Source organism: Ovis aries, chromosome 11, assembly GCF_016772045.2.
Source record: "Ovis aries strain OAR_USU_Benz2616 breed Rambouillet chromosome 11, ARS-UI_Ramb_v3.0, whole genome shotgun sequence".
Taxonomy (NCBI): domain Eukaryota; kingdom Metazoa; phylum Chordata; class Mammalia; order Artiodactyla; family Bovidae; genus Ovis; species Ovis aries.
In genome coordinates, this window is record NC_056064.1 from 53933339 (window position 1) to 53954755 (window position 21417).

The window sequence follows — 21417 nt, forward strand, 5'->3', positions numbered from 1 at the left end:
CTCCCATCCAGGCCATCCTCCTCCCAGCCCACCAGACACAGAAAGATTCTAGCACTTACTTCATTTTTGAACTGAAGGCAAAAAAAAAAAAAAAACCCAAACCCAGTTTCTTTACAGAGCACCCCTCCCCTGACTTGTGATGGGGGACAGGAGGCAGGGGACAGCGGAAAAGGCCGCCCCTCCGGGCCTGGGATGGAGCCAGGAAAACTTGTATGCTTTTACTGTAGATGATATCGGTCTCCGGGGACTCAGGGCAGGGGCCTGGCCTGCCCCTTAGAGGGAAACTGCCCACCCACGTGGAAAGGAGGGCCAGAGAGCCCTGCTGGGGGCTGGCTTTCTGCACCCAGGGAGGGGACGGCCAGGCTCCAGGCTGAGGTCCTGCCTAGGAGAGTCTGGAGAACCGGCAGGCTGCTGGCCACCGACGGTCAGAACCAGAAAGTTTTCCATCTCACCGAAGACAGGGGAGGGGAGAAGGTGAGGTGGCCGGAATCTGGGCCACTCTGCCTGGGACACCACTCCTTCTTCCTGCCAAAAAAAAAAAAAAACCGAGACCGTTCCACAGGTGAACTTCCCGAAGGCAGAGAGGGGGTGGTCGCTGTTCCAGTGTCTCCCTTCCCATTCCCACGGGGACCCTCAGCCACAGTCTCCCACTTGGAGGTGCCTCCCACACGGAGGTCCCCAGGGGACAGTCAAAAGCCCATGGCCAGAGGAGCCATCAGCCTGCACTCCTTGAAAGGCAGGGGAGGGCTGTGGGTTTGACAACTAGAAAGCTGGATTAGAAACTCAGAGGAAGTGCCTGTGACTGGTCATAAAAGACCAGACACCGGCTGCAAAGAGCTCACAGTTCCAACCCCTCCTTGTACAAGCGAGGGAAAAACCAGCCCCAGGAACTCCCAGCTCAGACTTGCTAAGACCCAGGCAGCAAGGCAAACTCAACTCCCTATCCCTGCCCCATCCCCCGACAGAGCCACGTAAGGCCCCCCCCAGGGTGGGGTGCCCATGCTCCCCCTATTTGTACTCAGGGGGACGTCCATCAAACCCCTAGCCAGACAGTCCCTCAGAGGCTGCAGTAACAAGAGGACGTGTGGGGGGCGGGGGTGGGGGGAAAGCCGGTCACCTCTCCTGCCTCCCCTCCCTCATCCCACCTGGACCCTCCTGGAGGTGTTTGAGGGCAGGGCTCCCGATCCTGGGGACAGAGACACAGCAAGCTCTAAGCCATGCACTGGGAGGGCACACTAATGTGTTCAAGGCCAGGTCCTTCGATTTTCTTAATTTTGCATCTCGGGGCAGAGATGGGTTTCCCCAGATGGCCCAGGGACTGGGAGGAGAAAAGGCTGGAGACTGCGGGGCTCAGCATTCCAGGAGGGATTGTCAGACTCAGAAATCTGAGAGAGAGGGTCAACCGAGAAAAACCACGCGACACAAAAAAGAAAGAGGTTGCCCCGAGTGGGAGAAAATAATTGCAAATGAAGCAACTGACAAAGGATTAATTTCCAAAACATACAAGCAACTCAGCAGCTCAATATCAGAAAACTAAAACAACCCAATCAATAAAATGGGCAGAAGACCTGAACAGACATTTTTCCAAAGAAGACACACAGATGTCTAATAAACATGTGAAAAAATGCTCAGTGTCCTTACTGTTAGAGAAATGCACATCAAAATTATTAACACCATGCAGTACCACCTTACACTAGTCAGAATGGACATTATCGACAGCAACAACAAAAACCTACAAACAATAAATACTGCAGAGGATGTGGAGAAAAGGGAACCCTGTTGCACTATAGATGGGAATGTAAATTGACACGGCCACTATGGAGAACAGTAAAGAGGTTTCTTTAAAAACTAGGACTAGAACTACCATCTCTCAGTTCAGTCGCTCAGTCGTGCCCAACTCTTTGCGACCCCATGAACCGCAGCACGCCAGGCCTCCCTGTCCATCACCAACTCCCAGAGTCCACCCAAACCCATGTCCATCGAGTCAGTGATGCCATCCAGCCATCTCATCCTCTGTCATCCCCTTCTCCTCCTGCCCCCAATCCTTCCCAGCATCAGGGTCTTTTCAAATGAACTACCATATGACCCTGCAATCCCACTACTGGGCATATACCCTTAGAAAACCACAATACCAAAAGACACATGTACCCCAATGTTCACTGTAGCACTGTTTACAATAGCCAGGACACAGAAGCAACCCAGATGTCCGTCGACAGGTGAATGGGTAAAGAAGTTGTCTATATGTTTCAGATATACAGTGGAGTATTACACAGCCATAAAAAGGGATGAATTTGAGTCAGTTCTAGTGAGGTGGATGAAACTAGAACCTGTTATACAGAGTGAAATAAGTCAGGAAGAGAAAAACAAATATTGTCTATTAACATATAGATAATGGGATCTAGAAAAATAGTACTGATGAACCTATTACTGTGGCAATAACAGAGATGCCAACATAGAGAGCGGACTTGTGGCCACAGAGAGGGAAGGAGAGGGTGGGACTAATTGAGAGAATGGCATTGAGACGTGTACATTACCATATGTAAAATGGACAGCTAATGGGAACTTGCTGTACAACATAAGGAGCTCAACCGGGTGCTGTGACAACCTAGAGGGGTGAGATGGGCCGGGAGGCGGAGGGGAGGTTCAGGAGGGAGGGGACATGTGCACGCCTATGGCTGACTCACGCTGATGTACGGCAGAAGCCAACACAACATGTAGAGCAATTATCCTCCAATTAAAAATGACTTTTTGAAAAAAGAAAGAGGCAGGCTGGAGCCTCATTCCCGGGCTCCTCACTGCCCCTGCAACCCTACTCCGTGCTATGGGCAGGGGGCGCTCGCCGGGTATATTCTCCAATTGCATGGAGGCCATTCTCTTGTCCCTCTGCCTAAATCTTGGGGCATTGGCAGCACTTTAAAAACTGACAACAAACTTGAAGTGTCCAGACCGTCTCCTGGTCTAGGCTGAACGGAGCCTTCGGGCTCTGTCCAGACCAAATTAAACAGCCGGAGCCCAGAAATGCCCCCAGCGCCGGGGGAAGGGGGGTGTCTAGGGGCCAACCACTGGGTCTGTTTGGCCAGAGAAATTACAAATCCTCAGCCTTCTGGGACCGGGTTCCACAGACTTCCAGCCCGTTTCATCTCATAAGCAACTTAGCCTCCAAATTTGGGAAAAACCGAGAGGAGGTTGGAAAGACAGCCGCTGTCTGACCACGTTTCCTCGGTGGTGCCGTCAAGGGAAAGCAAAGGAACTTGCTTCCCGGCTGGGTTTCTGGGATGAACCCAGGAAATGACATCCCCCGGGGCCTTGACTTCTGATAAATCTCTCCCAAGAGTCCCCTGGCTTGCCCAGCACCTCTTACCCCCTACCCTAGCCCACCATTCTAAACACACCACCAGGCCTTTGAGGGTCTACACCATGACCCACTGCTACCTGCCCTTGGGAACTCCAAGTCCATCAGAAGCACCCGGTCTGGCCTGGCAGGAAGGTGGGACTCCTGGGTTTGGGGGCCATCACGGATCCCTTAAGCCTGGCCCCCAGGTCTGTGTTGTTGGCCTGTGGTCCTGTCTGTACCCCAAGGAGCCTTCTATTAGCAGCCAACCCACCCCCAGCACAATGAGTGAGGGGCATTCAGCTGGTAAACAGGCAGTGGCGGGGGGAGGATAATGGTGATGCCTGAACTGAACCGTGGTAGGGGGCTCCATCTCTGAATGTGACATTCCCCTGACTGCTGGACATTCAAGGAGAAAAAGAAGGTGAGCCCACATTCTGCTCAGCCAGCACCAGGATGAGGGCTGTAGCACTCCCTTAGAGGCCTGCCAAGGCCGTGCCAAGGCCACGGTCACCAGGCTGAGAAGTCTCCAGCTCTGCAGGGTGAGCGTGCCATCTGCCCTTGGCAATGTCACGTCATGAACAGGCCGCAAGGCCAACTGCTTCTACCGGAAGGACAGTCTCGCTCACAAACATGGCCTGAGCAAGTACACCCACTGTGTGGCCATCCACTGTGTGTCGGGCCCAGGGATGTCCACGGCTGCCACTGAGCCTGGGGGCTCCTTTCTCCAGGCACGGAGGCCCCAGCCCATGCCCATCTGCTTCTCACATTGGCACATGGGTGCAGAGCTAACCAGCCCCTGGGAGTGAGCTCGAGGCACGCAGCTCTGGCCTCCAAGTCCCGGCTTCTTGGCTGGGACATTGGCCCCCGAGGGGATGATGCACCAAGTTACAGATTTGCAACACAATCAGGAGTAGCATAGGGCTGCTGGTCAAGGAGGATGTCGCAGTCAGCATGTCCCGTCCCTGACACCAGCTCCCGGCTCCGACTCTCTTTCAGGAAGGCTGGCAGCCAGCAAAGGCATGGGCAGGCAGCTCGACCCCACTGTCTCCAAAGCCAGGCCGTACAGCGTATGCCTGGGTCGTCTGCAGGGCGGGCCCACAGTCCACCCATCTGGGGTGCTCTGGGGTCGGGGGAGACTGGGATGACCTCCCCAGTGAAGGAACCCTGCAGGCAGCCCACTCGACCCAAGTCTCCAAGTTCTGCCTGCGAGACAGCGTGACACCTCCCAGGCTCGGGCAAGGACTCCCGTGCTGGCCAGTAGCACAAATATGTGCCCTGAATCTACCGTGCTGACCCTGGTATACAACCTCACTCACCACCACTCCCCCCGACCACTTGGGGACCCAACAGACCCTCGCACCCCTTCCCTTCCATCACCCAGATTCCTGCATTTAGGCATCCACACCCACCCGATTCTGGCAAATACCTGACCCCCACCTCGAGCCCCAACAGCAGCAGCACCCACAATACTTCCAGGAACAGGAACCAGGCTCAGGCTGTTGGCTATCTCCCCAAGACGATCCTTGGACAGAGGCTGTTCATAACCCCACTCAACAGAAGGGGAAACCGAGGCTCACGGGCCAAGACTCCTTTACCACCCAGCTGCCCTACCCACCACTTCCCTCCAAAGGCCCTTCTTCTCCTTTGGGATGCAAACTCTACCCACTTGTCCCTTTCAAACCTTCCTACAGTGGGTAGGATTCCATGCTTCCACTGCCAAAGGCCCAGGTTCAATCTCTGGTCGGGAACTAAGAGCCCACAGGCTGTGTGGTACAGCACCACCCCCCGACCCCGAAAAAAAAAGACTTCCTGGAAGGATCTGTGTCCTCCAGGAAGCCTTTCCAGATGGACACCCCACAGCATGGGATGTCCCTGCCCAACCCACCTCCCTGGCCCAAGTCTAAACCTCAGCCCCACTGATGATGGGGACCCTTCCGCCACCTGGCATTTCCTCGCAATCAAGACAGAGGTTGAGTCTAGTCCCGGGCCTTGGACCCAACAGCACCAGGCCAACGCAGCTGGTGGTAGTCAGACCCGTCAGAGAGCCAGCCCCTCGTAGCCACAAGCAGGTATCAGCGGAGTCCCAGGAAGGCTGGTTCCTTCCATCCAGTGAGTGATCGCACACCACCACAGCACCTGTCTCCTGCCACAGGTGAGCACTGTGGGGATGCTGTATTCTCAAGAGGCGTCAGGTCTCGCTGAAAAGCAGGACTCATAGCTCAATAAGCCCAGCGGTGTTAATTAGGGGCAGATTCACACCCATCAGCAAGCTAGGCCTTGTCCTCCTGGAAGAGGGGAACCTGGACCCAGCCGTCGAGGGAGCCCTGGTCCAGGAGGCGTCTGGGCTCCTAGACAAGCAGGTGCAACTGCAGTCTTATCTCCCCACCCGTCTCCCTGCCCGCTGCCCGCTCCACGCTCTGGGACCCAGCTGGCAGGGTCCCATAAGGAGACGTCAGAGGACAGACGTCAAAGGTTCAGAAGGGCAGACACCTCCTCCAGGCGGGAGAGACGGCGCTGGGACCGGAACTCCTGGGTCCTGGGCCAGATTGCGTCTCAACCAACATCAAGGACTTTCAGGATTTTTTCAGCCCATGCAAATCCGGTTACAGCCAACCCTGCTGGGAAAGTAGGCCAACAGCTGGCACTTGGAAGGGCTTTTGTTACACAAAGACCCGACTTGTAATAGTGTTTGCGATAACAGATTTGGCCTGCCTTCGTTAGAGAACATGCCGTCCGCCTGCCCCGTACTCCACCAGCCGGGAGCCAGATAGCAGATGGGGTCACCCTTCCAGCCACCCCATCACACGGGGAGTGACGGGTGCTGAGGCCACCTGCAGCCCATCTTCCAACAGGGGAAACGAAACTTTAAAAAAATCAATTCAGCAAAACACAAAATGTTCTTCCTGCCCCTTCATGAGGGTCTCCATGGAGCCCTGAGATCGTCCTTGGAGGGAGGGCAGGGGCCATAATGTGGGAGGTTCACACCCACGGAGGACACTGACCCCCGCCCGGCAGTCCCCAGGGGAGACCTGAATCCACAGACGCTTCCAAAATAGGAGACATGCTGAATCTCCACGCCACCTCGGTGATGGCGGAGGAGCTTAACAACCTCACCCTCAATCCTCCAGGGTAGGTAAGGGGATAAGCAGAAACAACAGGATGAAAAGAGAAGAGTGTTCCCCAGGAAAGGGAGAAGCATGTGCCCGGGATATGGGGTGTCAGCAGAATTTAACCAGGGGTATCCACTTCACAACCCCCCTGACACACACACACCTCCACTGGGACAGCTTTCTGACTGCCCTGCAGGGCCTGCTACCTTGGCCTGGATACTGCCATCGCCCCAGACCTCCAGGGAACACCCCAACAGAGCCAGTGGGACCCAGTCGTAGGACTCCAGTCTGCTCCGGTTGAAAGTCACCCCCAGCAACCACAGTGGCTCAGAACTCTCCAGCCTTTGGTGGTGGCCCCTGGGGCCTCCATCTTAGCCACCAACATATGCAGCTGTCGAGGAGCCAGGATTTCCTCCCACCCCTCTGACCCTACCTTGCAGAAACTGAGATATCAAGCGGGCAGCCCGGGCAGAGGCCCCCCACCGGCCCCACGGAAACAGACCAGCGCTCCTCCGGCTCCAATCCTGGCCACTCTGGCCACCTCCCCAGGATGGTCTGGGCTCCCGGCGGGCAGGCACACCTGGTCCTCCGTGACCTTGCTTGTCTGACTGTCACGAGCTGGCCCCTCTCATGCCCCAGCCCTAATGGGCCAGCTCATTCTGGCCTCCCCTACTCAGCTCACTGTCCCTGGCCCGAGCGGGCTCCTCCTCCTGCCTGCAACCAGATTTCCGCCTCCTCCACCACCACGACCTTTCTCCGTCCTGGTTCTGCCAACCAGTATCACCCACAGTTGCTCTGGGTCAGACACTCCTCCTGCCCTGATCTCTCCTTCCCACGTCTGTCTGTCCAGAGCTGTCACTCTCCACACCCAACTCCACTCTGAGTTTCGGGGGCTCTTGGGGAGGCTGCCTTTCTGGTCTCCAAGCTGGCCATGTGTACAGAGCGCACACACGTATACACACACACAACCAATGTGCACACGAGGGGCTCTAACTCGCCTGCCTTCAGTGCATGAGTCTGCAGGGTACACAGTGGGGAGGCTGCCGCACACCAGGAACCAGAGGGTCCAGGCTCTGCTCCCTCAGTGAGAAATCCCCCCCTGAAAGCACAAGCGCGGGGCTGCCAACTGCCACACCAGGATGGTCTCAATGAGGCCATTGTCTCCACCAGATGAGAGGGTTGAGAAGCTGCCTGAGAAGCAGCTGCCGAGGCTGCTGGCATCTCCAGATGGGGCACTTCGGGAGAGGATGGAGTTGCATGCGGGCCCCGAGTCAGAGGCGCCAACAACCTCTGGGGCATGTACTGTGACAGCATGACCCCTAAACCTCCTCCTCCTCCGACTGCCTCAGGGCTCCTGACCTCCTGCTTTCATGTCAGGGACCGCGAGCCGACCTAATTCACACAGGCCTCAGGAGAAAAGTATACAGAGTGCAGGACCTGAAGCAGGCAGCCATCTCCAGGTCGACCAGTTCTCCCACTCAGACTCTTAGGCATGAAAAGCCCTAGAAGTGTGTTCCTCCTCCGGCAGTGGCTGGGGGCGAGCTGAAGGCAAAACAGACTCGGGGAGACCTCAAGTATGAGCACACACCCCAAGAGGTCGGGACAAGCCATCACAGCTCTGTAGACCAGAACTCCTCTCAGCGCTCAGTGTCACAGTCAGAAAAGTGCTCCAACCAGAGAGCCAGCCCCCAGCAGGCACGTCCCTAGCACAAGGCAAGCCTGAGCTGGACCCCACCTCCTCCTGCCTCTCCACCCCCTGCTAAGCCAGTCCAGGCCCAGCCCAGAATTACAGCTGTTGGGGCTCTGCCTGGGGTCCAGCCAGGCTCTGGTCCCCAGAAGTCCCCCTGCAAATGGAGCTGACCCCAAGTGGGCCAAATGCCCGGCTGGGCTCTGCGACCCCAGACCCCGGCCTTGATTCTGCCCTGAGGACCAGCCTGGCACCTGGACTTTTGTTCACTCCTTTCAACCCAGCCTTCCCCAGGTCGGGGCCCACCAGAAGGGTCTGCCCAAAGGCTGCCTGGGAGCCCCTTCGAGGGGCGGGGGCTCCAGATCTCAGCAGAGACAGACCCGCCCCTCCGAAATCTGGCTCCGAAGTGCTGAAGTGCTGGAGACTATTGTGTGAGCTTCCCTTCCGACCGCTTTATTCACTCCCCAGGAGGCAGGACGCAGAGCCACCGGCAGGCAGGAGGGCGCACGAAAGCTACACGCGTACACGAGCCCTGGACGTCCTACCGCAGCCGGCGGGAGAAGCTCCCCACGTCCCCTTCACACTTTTCGAAACCCCGGAGCGAGGAGGGGACCAACACGCGCTCCCTACCGGCAAGCAGGGCCCCCTCCCCGCTACGGCCGGAATCTGGGAGGCAGCCGACGACGTCCCCAGGCCCGGATGGGGGCAGTGGGACGCGCCCCCCCACCCCGCCCCGCCTTCTAGACTCGCCGCGGCCTGGGCCGTGTCCACTCGGGTCCCTCCCCAGCCCGGATTCTCTGTTGAGCCCCGGCCCCGAAACTGATGTAGGCGAGAGGGTGGGAGGCGGCTGTCCTGCGGGCAGGACGCGGGGGACGGGTAACTAACTCCCCCAACCCGCCCCAAGGACCAGGCCCCCGAGGCCGACGAGGAGAGTGCAACGGAGAAGACTGAAGGACAAGCCGAGAGGAAAACTGCGCGCCCGGGTCCTTCGAGGACGAGCCCTCGAGGAGACTGTTGTCGCTCGACAAACACAAACAACAATAAAAGGAAGGAAACCCGGCGGTAGCGCGCAGGGCGAGCGCGGGGGCCAGCAAGGGCGCGCGGTCCCCGCGTCCCCCGAACGGGGTCCACCTCGGAGGCTGCGCGGGCGCGGGGCAGTGGGGGGGGCCGCGGCGGGAGGGCGCCCCATAGCGGTCCCGCCTCCCCGTCCGTGCCCCCGTCTCGCGCGGGGGTCCTCCCCGAGGGGCCCCCTGGCGTGCGGTGGGCGGCCAGCACCCACCTTCGAAGTCCGAAATGATCCCGTCCAGCTGCGCGTTGACCGCGGGGTCGGACATGGTGGCTCTGGCGCGGCGCGGCGCGCTGAGGGCGGCAGCGAGGAGGCGCCCCGGGCCGGCCCCGGCCCTGCGCGCTGGCTGGGGGGGCGGGCCGCCCGCGCTCCCGCCGTGCAGAGTTGGCCGCCGGAGCCCCTCGGCCCCCGGGCTCCGCTGAATGAATGGGGGAGGCAGGCGAGCGCCGTCGCTCCCCGCTCCCCGCGCCCCCGCCCCGCCCCGCCCCCGCCTCCCGGGCAGATCAGGTTCCCCGCACCCGGGGCCCGGCCTCCCCGCCTCGCACTGGCTGCTCCGCCCGCCCGTCAAGGCCAGGCCTGGGCGGGGGATGGGGTGGCGGGGTTGGTGGGTGGGGAGCTGGGGCCCGAGCAGCGGCCGCGGGGATCGGCCGAGTCCTGGACGCCCGACCCGAGCGCCCCCCTCTTCGCCCCGCCTGGCCCGCGCCCAGGGGACGGCGACGGACGCGGCCCCGGCGCCCTCTCCACCCCCCCGGAGGCCCCGCTGTGGCCAGCTGTGGGCGGATGTGGAGGCCGGGCGGCGGCGCGGGGGCGGCGCCGGGGTTGTGGGGGAAGAGATTCCTCCCCTTCCCTGGGGTGCAGGGATCCTTCTGCGCGAGGTTTTATTTACGCAGCCAAACAAAGTTCGCCGCCGCCTTCGCGCGCTCAGCGCCCGCAAGGGTTAAGCGCTCGGGCCGGCGGCCTGCAGGATCTCGGCCTGTTGGCCTAGAGCCGAGGTGGGGGGTGGGGGTGGGGGTGGGCGGCGATCGCGAGTCACGTGACTCTGGGGGGGGAAGGGGGCGCCGAATCCCACCCGCCCGGGGCACCCCTCCAGCTGCTCCCTACCCTCCCCCAACCCTCCATCCCCGAGGTCCCTGCTGTACCCTCGGAGGTTGGTGTCAAAAAAGCCGCTGGCCCAGCGGGGACGGCCAGGGACACGTGCCACCCCCACGCTGCACAACGAGGGGCTTTCGGAAGGCTGCGCGTAGACCTCGAGTTCTCCCCTAGTAAGAAGCAGATTATTTCAAAGTATCTGAAGGCAGGAGTTGGGGGAGGGGACGGGGAGCCAGAAGCTTGCGGGTGAGGCTCCGCCCCATCTGGCCTTGCCCTCCAGGGTAAATTAATTTCTACCCTTCTCCATCCATTCGACAAACACTGATTAAACCCTGTTACCTACAAGGCAGGCAGGTCCCCGGGACTGGGGACAAAAGGATGTGCTGGAACTTCAGAAGTAACCTGGGAGGGCCCCGAGGTCTGGCACCAACAGTGGGGGAAGGGGTCTCTTCCAATCCCCCCAGCCAGTTAGGAACTCCTGCCTTTTCTCCGGCCCGACTCGGTTTCCTTAAATCCAGGGCCTCTACCCCTAGTCAGGGGCCAGTGTGAGAATTTATAGCAGGGAGAGATGCTCCCTGAGCTGATGGGCAACTGGGGCAATATGGTGCCCTCAGTGTGGCCTGTGAGTGCCCGAGGACTTGTCCTGGGTCTCAGGCTGGTCAGTACTACCCCCCTCCCAGCCCCCCACACCCCTAGTTCTAAAAGATCCCAAATGCACTAGGGCTGCTGAGCCCTGAGTGCCATCCTGGTTATTCGGGCCCTCTCACCGAGAATGCGCTAGGTTACAGGCGCTTTTTCGAGTCCTTCCTTTTTAAGAAAACCAGTCTCTCCCTCCCTCATGCCTTGGATATTTTGAACTATTTTCAACCAAGTGAGTTTGTGGACAGGGAACTGCAAAACCACAGACATTTCAGATGCGCGCACACCCTCTGCCTGGGAGCAGGGGTTTCAGGAATGGAGTCGCCACTGTCATTAACGGCACCCCGATGGCTTCCACACCAGCCCACGGCACAACTTGTCTGAAAACCAGCACCTGGGCCCGCCTGGTTGTCCAATGCTCTGGCCACCTGCCTGCCCTGTATTTGGGAGTGTGGTGGTCCACTCCCTCTAAGAAACAGCTTTATGCCATAACCCCCTGGGAAGATGCTGGGTCCCAGAGATAGGGCAGCGTCCAGCCTGGGCCATAGCGTTATTCTTCAGTGTTTTTATAAAAAGCACTGGGTGAGTGTAGACACACCCATGTGATTGTTCTCCCAGGGAGCTGGCTTGGAGTTCTACCAGATTCGCACAGGGTCAGTTTATAGTGTATTATTCACTTCCATTCACAGTGGAGCTAAACATACTTATGCTTATCTCCTCAGGGAGGCCTGCCAGGGTCCACACCTCACCAAAATGCTCGCCTATGGGAACCCAAAGGACAATGGCAGGAGGGAGCAGACCTCTGAGGCCAGAATGTTGGCACGATTGTGCTTCAGAGTCCAGTGAGCGCATCCCTCTGCCTCTGGCCTTCCTCCACTTAACCACCGAGGCCGCCAATGCCAGGCCTAGACACCTCCAGGTAAGGAGATACCCCCACGTTCCCTCAGGAAACCCAATGCGGACTTGGCCACACGCCCAGCCAGGAAGTTCACCCTTGTATCTAACCAACCGCTCTAATTGTACATCATTTATTTCCTCTTTTTTTCCTGTCCTCAGAGAAGATGGGAAACAGCTGGGCACCACCCTTCAAGTAATAATTACCTTCTCCGAACTCGAAGACAATCCAGTTGCTCCCTGGCCCTTCTCTTTCTCGGCTTAAATCATCCATCCCAGCCCTTTAATCATCCCCCATCCTTTGATCACTTCTGATGACTGTGTGCAGATTGGGGCCCTGGGACTTTAACAAGGCCTGATTCCAACTGGATGGGGGAGGGCTCCCCCCAACCCCCTTTCCCAGGGCATGTGCAGTCAGAGCTGGGGTCTGGACAGACGATCCTGACTGGGCCTCTGGGCAGATAAAACAGCAGCAGCAGCAGCACCATAGAGAAGAAAATGAGCTTAAATTTGGTGAGAGAAAAAGAACCACGAAGCCTCCGAATTCTGTGATGGTAACGCTTTCCCAAGGCCATGGGCGAGAGCAAGACCGTTTGTAGGCCTGGCCTAAGGAGAAGGTATAATTTGGGGAACATCAGAGGGGCCACCTACCTCACAGGTCCACCATGAGACATGTAATGGAGTGAATGGTGAGCCCTCAAAAGATAAGTCCATTCCGAACCTTGGAATGAGATCTGGCTTGGTGTAAGGCTCTCTGCAGATGTAATGAAGCTGAAGGTCTTCAGCTTCATGGTAAAGAACCCTCGTGCCAATACAGGAGACGTAAGAGGCGCGAGCTTGATCCCTGGGTGGGGAAGATCCCCTAGAGGAGGGCATGGCAACCCACTCCAGTATTCTCGCCTGGGAGATCCCATGGACAGAGGAGCCTGATGGGCTACATACAATCCATGGGTCACAAAGAGTCAGATATGCCTGAAGCAACTTAGCACACACGCACACAAGGGCCTCGAGATAAAATCACCCTGGGTTAAAGTGGGCCCTGAATGAGACAGCCAGTGTCCTTGTAGAGACAAAAAGAAGACGCGGAGGCCCAGAGAAAAGGCCCTCATGAAGTCAGAGGCAGAGATGGGAGTGATGCAGCCACAAAGCAAGTAACACTTGGGACCCTGGAAGCCGGAAGCCGCAAGGTAAGACTTCCCCAGAGCCTTCAGAGAGAGCTTGCTCTGGGGCTTCCTTGCTGGTCCAGCAGTTAAGAATCTGCCTGCCAGTGCAGGGGACACCAGTTCAATTCCTGGTCCGGGAAGATCCCTCCTAACACGGGCCAGCTAAGCCCCTGCACCATAACTACTGACCCTTCACTCTAGAGCTGAGAGCTGCAACCACTGAAGCCCGCACGCCCTACAGCCTGTGCTCCACAACAAGAGAAGCCACTGCAGTGAGAAGCCTGTGCACGGCAACTAGAGAGCAGCCCCTACTCACTGCAACTAGAGAGAGCCAGTGTGCAGCAACAAACATCCAGTGCAGCTAATGAATAAATATATATATATATATCAACAAGAAAAAAAGTGCTTGCTCTGCTGACACCTTGATTTCAGACTTCTCATCTCCAATTGTGAGAGAATCAATTGTTGTTTTAAGCTCCCTGATTTGTGGTTCTTTGTTACGGCAGCCCCAGGACACTCCTGTGGATCTTAAATCCCCATCCGAATCATCCCTTTAGGCCAAAGCTGCCTCTCCCCAAGGACGTCTCAGGCGCCACAAAATCCACAGCTGGTAATGAACGCTGGCCGGCAGGTGGCAACCGGAGGGAACTGGGGGCATGGGGCACTCAGACAGCAAGTTTTCATAAGGAACGCTGAAGGCCAGGGCTGGTGAGAAAGATGTAGTGTGAAGCGCTTCTGGATATGGAAGGAGCAAGCCTGAAGGGAAAGCCCGCAGGTCCAGCCCAGGTGGAGTGGCCCTTGCCAAGCACGGGAAGGGCGGGAGGAGGAAATGGATGGGCGGAAACAGCACTCTGGCTCACCAGGCAGCGTCCCTGACCTGCGCTCTGGAGGGGGCGTGGGGACCGGCAGGGGGACAGTGGCTGTGTGCCCAGCAAACCGGGCCTTTGGACCCCGTGAAGTGGACCATCTGTCTCCTCTGGGGCAGGGGCCATATGGTCTCAGCTCTGCGTGCACCTGGAGCACCATATGGCCTCCCTGAGCCCTGGAACCTCCACTCCATCAGCTGCTGGGCCTTGCACAGTCCCCAAGCCCCTTCAGGCCATCATCTCAGTAAACAGCGCCACCATTCACCCAACCGCTCAAGCCAGGCATCGGGGCATCACCCCCAAAGTCTCCCTTTCCCTCCCCTGCCCCAGTCACATCCAAGCCATCAGAAAATGTCTACCTCAAAAATATCAGCTTGTATCTGCTCTACTCGAGCGTCCCTCCTCCAGCCCTCCCTCTCCACCAGAGATAGGTTGTTTAAGGTTTAACCACCAGCAAATACAACTGTACCCGATATATAGCATTTGCCTGTTTCTATGTTATAAATAGTCCCATCTTGAACAATTCGGAGGCTGCCAAAGGCTTCCCTGGTGGCTCAGAAGGTAAAGAATCCCCCTGCAATGCAGGAGACCTGGGTTTGATCCCTGGGTCAGGAAGATCCTCTAGAGAAGAGAATGGCTACCCACTCCAGTATTCTTGCCTGGAGAATTCCAGTATTCAAGAACAAAGATGATGGTTAAATGTAATAAGATCCTTAGAAAGTGGAGAACTTTGCATATTTATTATCTTCATTCTTAATATAATTACCTGTAAGTAAGTTAATCCGTACCATATACATCGCTGATTTAATTTTATAGTTTTCTCTAACAGATCGATGCATTCTTATTGTGGTAAAATATGCATAATATAAACTTTACCGTTTCCACCATCTGTAAGTGCAGTTCATTGGCACTAAGTACATTCACACAGCTGTCCAGCCATCCATTTCCAAAACTCTCCACGATCCCAAACTGATCCTCTATGCTCATTACACAATAACTCTCCACTCTCCCCGCTTCTTCTCCCCAAGCTCTGGCAACCACCACACTTCTTGCTGTCTTCTACAAATTTGACTACTTCAGGTAAAATGCAATTGTAATACTTGCCCTTCTGTGTCTGGCTTATTTCATTTAGTATAATGTCTTCACGATTCATCATTCAAGGCGCGCATGTTTTACCATGTGTCAATTTCCTTATTTTTACAGGCTGAATCATATTGCACTGTACATATATACCAAATTTTGCTTATCCATTCATCAACCAAAGGACACCTGGATACTTCCACCTTTTGGCTACTGTGAATAACACTGCTGCAAACATGGGTGTACAAACATTTCTTCAAGTTTCTGCATTTAATTCTTTTAATTCTGGGTATAAACTCAGGAGTGGAATGACTGGATTGTATGATATGTGTGTGTGTGTGCTTAGTTATGTCCCGCTCTTTGCGACCCCATGGACTGAAGCCCCACCTGGCTACTCTATCCCTGGAATTTTTCCAGGCAAGAATACTGGGGAGTTACCATTTCCTCCACCAGAGGATCTTCCCAGTGCAAGGATCAAACCCACGCCTCTTGTGTGCCCTGCATTAGCAGGCTGACTCCATCCCCTGGGTCAGGAAGATCCCCTGGAGAAGGGAAGGGCTTCTGCACAACCTGGGGAGCAGATTGTATAACAATTCCACAGAATTCAATTTAAAATAATAATTTACATACAGAGGATGAGCTGGTTAAATAGCATCACTGACTCAAAGGACATGAGCTTGAGATAACTCCAGGAGATAGTGAAGGACGGGGAAGCCTGGCATGCTGCAATCCATGGGGTTGCAAAGAGTCGGGCATAGCTTAGCGACTGAACAACATTTCCCAAAACGTACATTATATGAAATGGAAATCCCATATTTTATAACATACAATTACAATTTTAATGACGACTGTGTTTAACAACCGGCTCACAAAATGTCTCAAAATTCGACAGCTGGCTCTTGTCCTACGGCTGTCCCCTCTCCCCGGCTTCCGGCAAAACCTCCCGACTGAGCTGCTTGCTATGCCTCTCGCTTCCCTTTGCCCCAGAATTCATCATGAGGCTTTCAAAGCGAGGTCAGACGATGTGAGCCCCCACAGCCTGGTCCACACTTAGAGTGGATGGACTGCAGTGTCCTCACCGAGGCTGCCGAGGTCCCGGGTGCCCTGGCCTCTACCCACCACTGCAGCCTCACCTATTCACTCACTGCCCACCCCCCTCCCCCAGCCTCTGTCTCGCCTCTGCCTCCTGCTGCCGGACACCCACCTTAGCTGCCCTCTCGGCCTGGACGGCCTCCCCCAGGTCTTCCCCTGCTGGCTCCCTGTCTGTCGTTTCCTTTCAAACATCAGAATGACCACCTCAGGGTTCCCCAGGAGACACCTTGAGCCAGTTGCTCCTTCACCTCCAGGCCTGCAACGGAGACCCCCTGAGACTCCCCCGAGACCCTGTTAGACCCTGTGGAATGACAGCGTTCAGTTCCCTTTGTGGGGGGCAAGGTCACAGGGACCCCCGACAGGGAACTACCCTAGCGGGGCAGAAGGGCCCTTGGGGACACCACCCAGACTCTGTGCATCCCTGCCAGCACTGCACAGACCAGCCCCCGCGTTCAGGGTGACAGGCAGGACGCCGTCTGCCCTGGGCCGAGCCCCCAGGCCCCGTGGCCCTTTATCGCCCCGAGACATCAGCAGCAGCCATGCTTCTGACCACAAAGTCTCTCAGGCAGCCCAATTCTGAATCTTCCTGTGAAGCCCGTCTGAGGGTACAGCTGACATTTAACCGGTGTGTAGGCTCCAAAACCCCCTTACGCCATCTGCCTGGCGGCTTAAATGCAACCAGAAGGTTTCACTTCAAAGGGGAATGCCGTTCCTTTAGCACATGATCAATCTGTTTCCCAAACTTCCCAGTTCTCACTCCGGCCTCCTTTGCTCGGAACACTTAGAGCAAACCCTGACCACAGCAGCCTGGCCCGTATCTCGGAGGCAGGGGGACTTTTAAACAAAAATCTTACTCTTCTAAATCATGCTGTCGAGCCACCGAAGGAAGCTCCTGGCCTTTGGGCTCCAGGCACACAGGGCTCCCCGTCCCTCTGTGAGCCCCTAGCCCTCCAACTCCAGTTGACAGCCCCCCCCAACTCAGGGCTGAATCTGCCTCTCGGCTCTGATAATGTGACCGAGACGGCAGCATGGCTCGCCTCTCCCATCTTTCAGACTCATGGCACATTTCCCTGCAGTGATATTAAACCCCGTGGGGCTCTGGGAGCCAGGGCAGATGGAGGCGGCTGCTAACACAGGGAGCAGAAGGACCTGGGGGAAGTTATGACCCTGCAAGATGACTCCCCACCAGCTGAACCCAGACTGTGGCTCTGGAGAGTCATTTGTTTATCCACGTGTCCATGGGCTTTGGATGGGCACATTCAGCTGTCTGGGATGCTGGCGTGATGAGCTATCACCAGATACGATGGGGGAGGAGGAAGTCTCTTCTTTTGAGGACTCACATTTTACTCTTGATTCTTCCCTCTTTGCACAGCCCCAGGAACCTCTGCTCCTACCCCAAGCCCCCTGGATCGGGCTTTGGAATGGATTCAAGTCCCCAGCTTCCTAGCTGCCAATTGAGGCTGAAGATACAGAGATGAAGTAGGGGACACAGCATCCCACATCCCCCAGCTGATGGGAAACTCCCTCGGGCCCTTCTGATAGCTCAGCAAAGTCACACAAGGGGCCTCAGAGGAGTGGCTGGCCTGGGACCAACCCAGCCTTGAAGCAGCCAGTCACTGTGTCAGCCTGCAGACTCCTCACCCCCACCAGGGCAGCCAGGAGACTTGGCCAGGCCACATCCCAGGAGGGGACAGGCTGTCCCCAGGGGCCATCGTTGTCCTGGCCTCCTTGCCACTATTCTCCAGCAGGCGCCCTGCATTGAGGGCTCAGAGGCTTGGAAGCTGCTCGTCACTGCAGCAGTGTGGGGACAAGGCTGAGTCACCCTAGTTCCACGTCAGCAGGAACAGCAAGAACAACGGGATCCGAGCAGAGAAGGGGCAACAGGGCCTCTGCGGCCACGCTTATTTTGAAGTCACCGCAGTGATCAAGCCGAGATTTTCCCTGGGGAGCTGCCAGCCAGCCTGGCCCCTTGGACGGTGGCCACCTGCCCTGACAATACCCCAGCCCACTGCCCGGAGTGGTGGCCGGTCAGCACGGGAAGGGCAGGAAAGCAAGTCCCTGCCCCTGTCTTCTGCACCCTCTCGGAAGGTTCTTCAAGGCTTACCCTGCATCCACAAACCCTGCTGGAATCTCCTTTAATGCCTGCTCCCTAATAATCTCATCCGCCCTACCTTTGCACACCTCCGGTGATGGGGAGATCAGTACTTATTGTGCTGTTCACTCATCTTTAGCCAGTCTGGGTTATTTTAAAGAGCTGGGGGGACTTCCCTGGTGGTCCAGTGGTTAAGACTCCATGCTCCCAATGCAGGGGGCCCTGGGGTTCAATCCCTGGTCAGGGAACAAGATCTCACATGCCGTAACCAAGAGTTCACATACCGCAGCTAAAGAGCCCACATGCCAAAACTAAGACCTGGTGCAGCAAAATAAATATTTTACAAATAAATAAATAAATAAAAGTTTAAAAATAAAAGAGATGGTCTGGGGCATAGGGGTGGGAAAAGGGAATGAATTAAAGCTTGCCTAACCATAGCTTTTGCCCATGGAAGAGATAGCCACTGTACTCTGGTCCAGAATACAAAAGTAAAAGGTGATGCAGAGATGTGGACCATAGTTTTACTACCAGATCTTTCTGGGGGCCTGCAATTAGGGGTATCCGCTCCCTCCATAGCCAAAATGTGTGTGTGTGGGGGGCTTCCTGTTGGACTGGATCTTTTTTTTTTTTCCACCCCATTCCCAGTCCACCATGAATGTGAGAGGATGTTGCGTGCGCCTGGACATGCCCCTTCGCCTTCCGTGACCCCCACAAGAGGAGAGGGTACCTGAGATGCAGGCTCCCGATGCTGGGCCGCAGCCCTGGGAACAGAAAGCCCCATGTGGGAGGGAGAGGGACAGGAAGAGCGGGCGTCCTGGTGGGGCGGGGACGGGGGTGGGGGGCCTCCCAGCAATCTGGTGCTGCTTCCCTGGATAATGAAATCTCCCCACCCCGGGTGCTGCTGGAGTCAGCCGGCAGCCAAATCAACCTCAATGGACCATTTGTCCCTCGTGTGAAGTGACTTTGGGATGTAATGGGTTTGCTATTAACTCACTCGTCCCCCGCTCTTCCCCTCCCCGCAGCATGAGTCATTCGCCCAGATGACTCTGCCCGGCAGGGCCCTTGCCAGGGGGTTGCCAGCTCCGGTTGGGCCTGTGTGAGGGGAGAGACCGACACAGAGGACAGAGGCAATCCAGCTGGAGGCCACCGGCCTGGGGCCCACAGATTCCCTGGGACTGTCTATACCCTGGGCCCCCGAGACAGGGGTAGGTCCTTCGGTGTCTCCCTGGTTCCTGGGGATCTGGGCAGCCATGCCCTTACCCATCTGGGTACCACCAGTCCTCCAGCAGACCCTCATAGGCAGGGAGCCGAGAAGGTGAACTCTCTTGGAATCTGGCCCCAAGGCTGCTAAGGACGAATTACCAGCCTTCCCATCTTGGAGTAGGAGGACTGGGGGGTTTGTGGGCTTGCTTTTCATTAATACTAAATGCTCAGGTTTTCTCAGCCACTCAGCCCTAGGCTCTGGGGAGGGGAGCTCCAAGCTGGCTTCCCTGCTTGGGGTCTTGGCAGCCCCCAAACTGAAACCTTTCTAAAGGCAAAATGTGGACTTCCCTGGTGGTCCAGTGGCTAAGAATCCACTGTGCGATGCAGGGGACATGGGTTCGATCCCTGGTCTGGGAATGAAGATCCCACGTGCCACGTGGCAACTAAGTGCGTGTGCCGCAACCACTGGGTCCACGCTTCACGACTAGAGAGTCCACATACCGCAACTGAGACTCAAGGCAGCCAAATGAATAGATAATAAAGAATCAATAAAGGCAAATGTGACCCGTCACTCTCTGGATCCAGTGGGAGCCCAGCAGGGCTGACAACCAGGCCTCGGCCTGCTGCCAGCCACTCCTTCCCTCTCCCGGTGCTTCTCCTCGCCCTCTGCTCAAGCCTGGCTGCTCCGGGTTCCTGCACAAGCCGGGTGTCACAGCTCCATGCCTGTCCTACTCTATTCCCTCCACCCGGCAAGCCCTTCCCACCCTCCTTGGCCTAGCTCACTCTCAGTCCTTCAGCAGGAGCCTCCCTGAGCCCCTGGGTGGGGCAGCTCTCTTTTGGGACCCCATGGGTTTCCCCAGTGGCTGGGGCAGCCTCTAACCCAGACCATTCACTGGAGGGGGACGCCAGGCGGCAAGGAATCTGTAGGCGGGCTTCTCGGAGCAGAGAATCAGCACAGAGGAGTGACCGTGTTCTCCTGCTGTGGGTTAGAAAGTGAGACGGGGCACCCAAGTCTGAGGAGAAAGGAAGTCATGAGCATCACCCCTCCCCCTGCCATGCCCCAGTAATCCTGCCAACCAGATGGGCCACCTTCTCAGCACAGCTGTGCTTCAGCAGAGAGAAATTTCTCACCTTCGGGGACAGGGTGGGAACATTCCAGATGGGGCCTCGTCTACCCTGGTTACAGGGCCCGTGGAGTCTGGATCCCCACGGCTCTTTCATCCACGTGGCCACAGATGTGAGCCTGCCATCTCTGCCCGAGTGAGCATACATCTGGAGCTTTGTGGTCCGAAGGGAAGGGCGGGGTAGGGAGCCTGCCTTTAGCTGAAGCTGCTACACAAATGGAGAACAGGCCTGCACACAGATGCACCCCGAGGCTTTGGGGGGGGGCGTCACTTCCAAGGAGGTGAACGAGGACATTCTAGGTCAGTGAATCACCAAGTGCCAGCACATCCAGACAGGCCACAGACCCATCCCCCCACCACTGGAGAGAAGGAATTTGACACAGCTTACATATGGTGCGTGGGGCCTTCTGGGCCAGCAGGGTATGCAACTCAGAGGCTGAGAGGTTTGACCACTTGCTAATGAATAATCTAGAACGTTTATCCAGGAAAAGATTCAGCGTCGTCCAAATCTCAACACATGTCCCCCTTCTGCAGAACCGTGTCACTTTCCTAGCTCCACCCTCTCACCCCGTCTGCAAGCCTCAGTTGTCCAGAACACAACACAACCACCACCGTTAATCCTACGGGTCTTCCGAATCTCCCTCATTCACGACTGCACCTCTAGTTCTCAGTAGAAGCTGACATTCAGTTCAAGACAGAGCAAGATCTTCCAAGGAGGGTGAGCTCTATTCTGTTGGAACCCCCTATAAAAACGGAAATCAGTCCTCAAACTTTCAGCAAGATTTTCATTAAGAAAGGATGAACAGGACTTCCTTGGTGGTCCAATGGCTAAGACTGCGTGCTCCCAATGCAGGGGGCCTGGGTTCAATCCCTGGTTGGGGAACTGGATGCCACATGACACGTCTAAGATCAGATGCAGCTAAGTCAATAAATAAAAATAAATATAGATATATAAAAGAAAGCATGAAAGGCCAGGCT

At 56.6% G+C, this 21417-nt stretch overlaps 1 protein-coding gene and 1 long non-coding RNA gene across 9 annotated transcripts in view; one reads left to right on the plus strand and one right to left on the minus strand.

Moving 5' to 3' along the window:
* SEPTIN9 (septin 9) overlaps positions 1 to 21417 on the minus strand; it is a 180536-nt gene that overhangs the window by 97113 nt on the left and 62006 nt on the right. Inside the window, exon 1 of one of the 6 annotated variants that reach the window (XM_027974156.2) lies at positions 9411 to 9625. The exons of 4 other annotated variants lie outside the window; for them this stretch is intronic. In XM_027974156.2, coding sequence (XP_027829957.1) covers positions 9411 to 9465 — 55 coding nt within the window. In that variant the 5' untranslated portion in view covers positions 9466 to 9625. Of the gene's footprint in view, positions 1 to 5275; positions 5298 to 9410; positions 9626 to 21417 lie in introns of those variants that run through there. One more of the 6 variants, XM_042256301.1, reaches the window with a different exon arrangement.
* Positions 10225 to 15182, plus strand: LOC114116827 (uncharacterized). Of its 3 annotated transcripts, none has more exons than XR_009595392.1 (4): positions 10225 to 10459; positions 11648 to 11844; positions 11982 to 14928; positions 15052 to 15182. It is a non-coding gene; the product is annotated as an uncharacterized LOC114116827 (long non-coding RNA). The 3 variants fall into 3 exon arrangements; XR_009595391.1 differs by having other exon boundaries at positions 10232 to 10459; positions 11982 to 13006; positions 13184 to 15182; XR_003590626.2 differs by having other exon boundaries at positions 10231 to 10459; positions 11982 to 15182.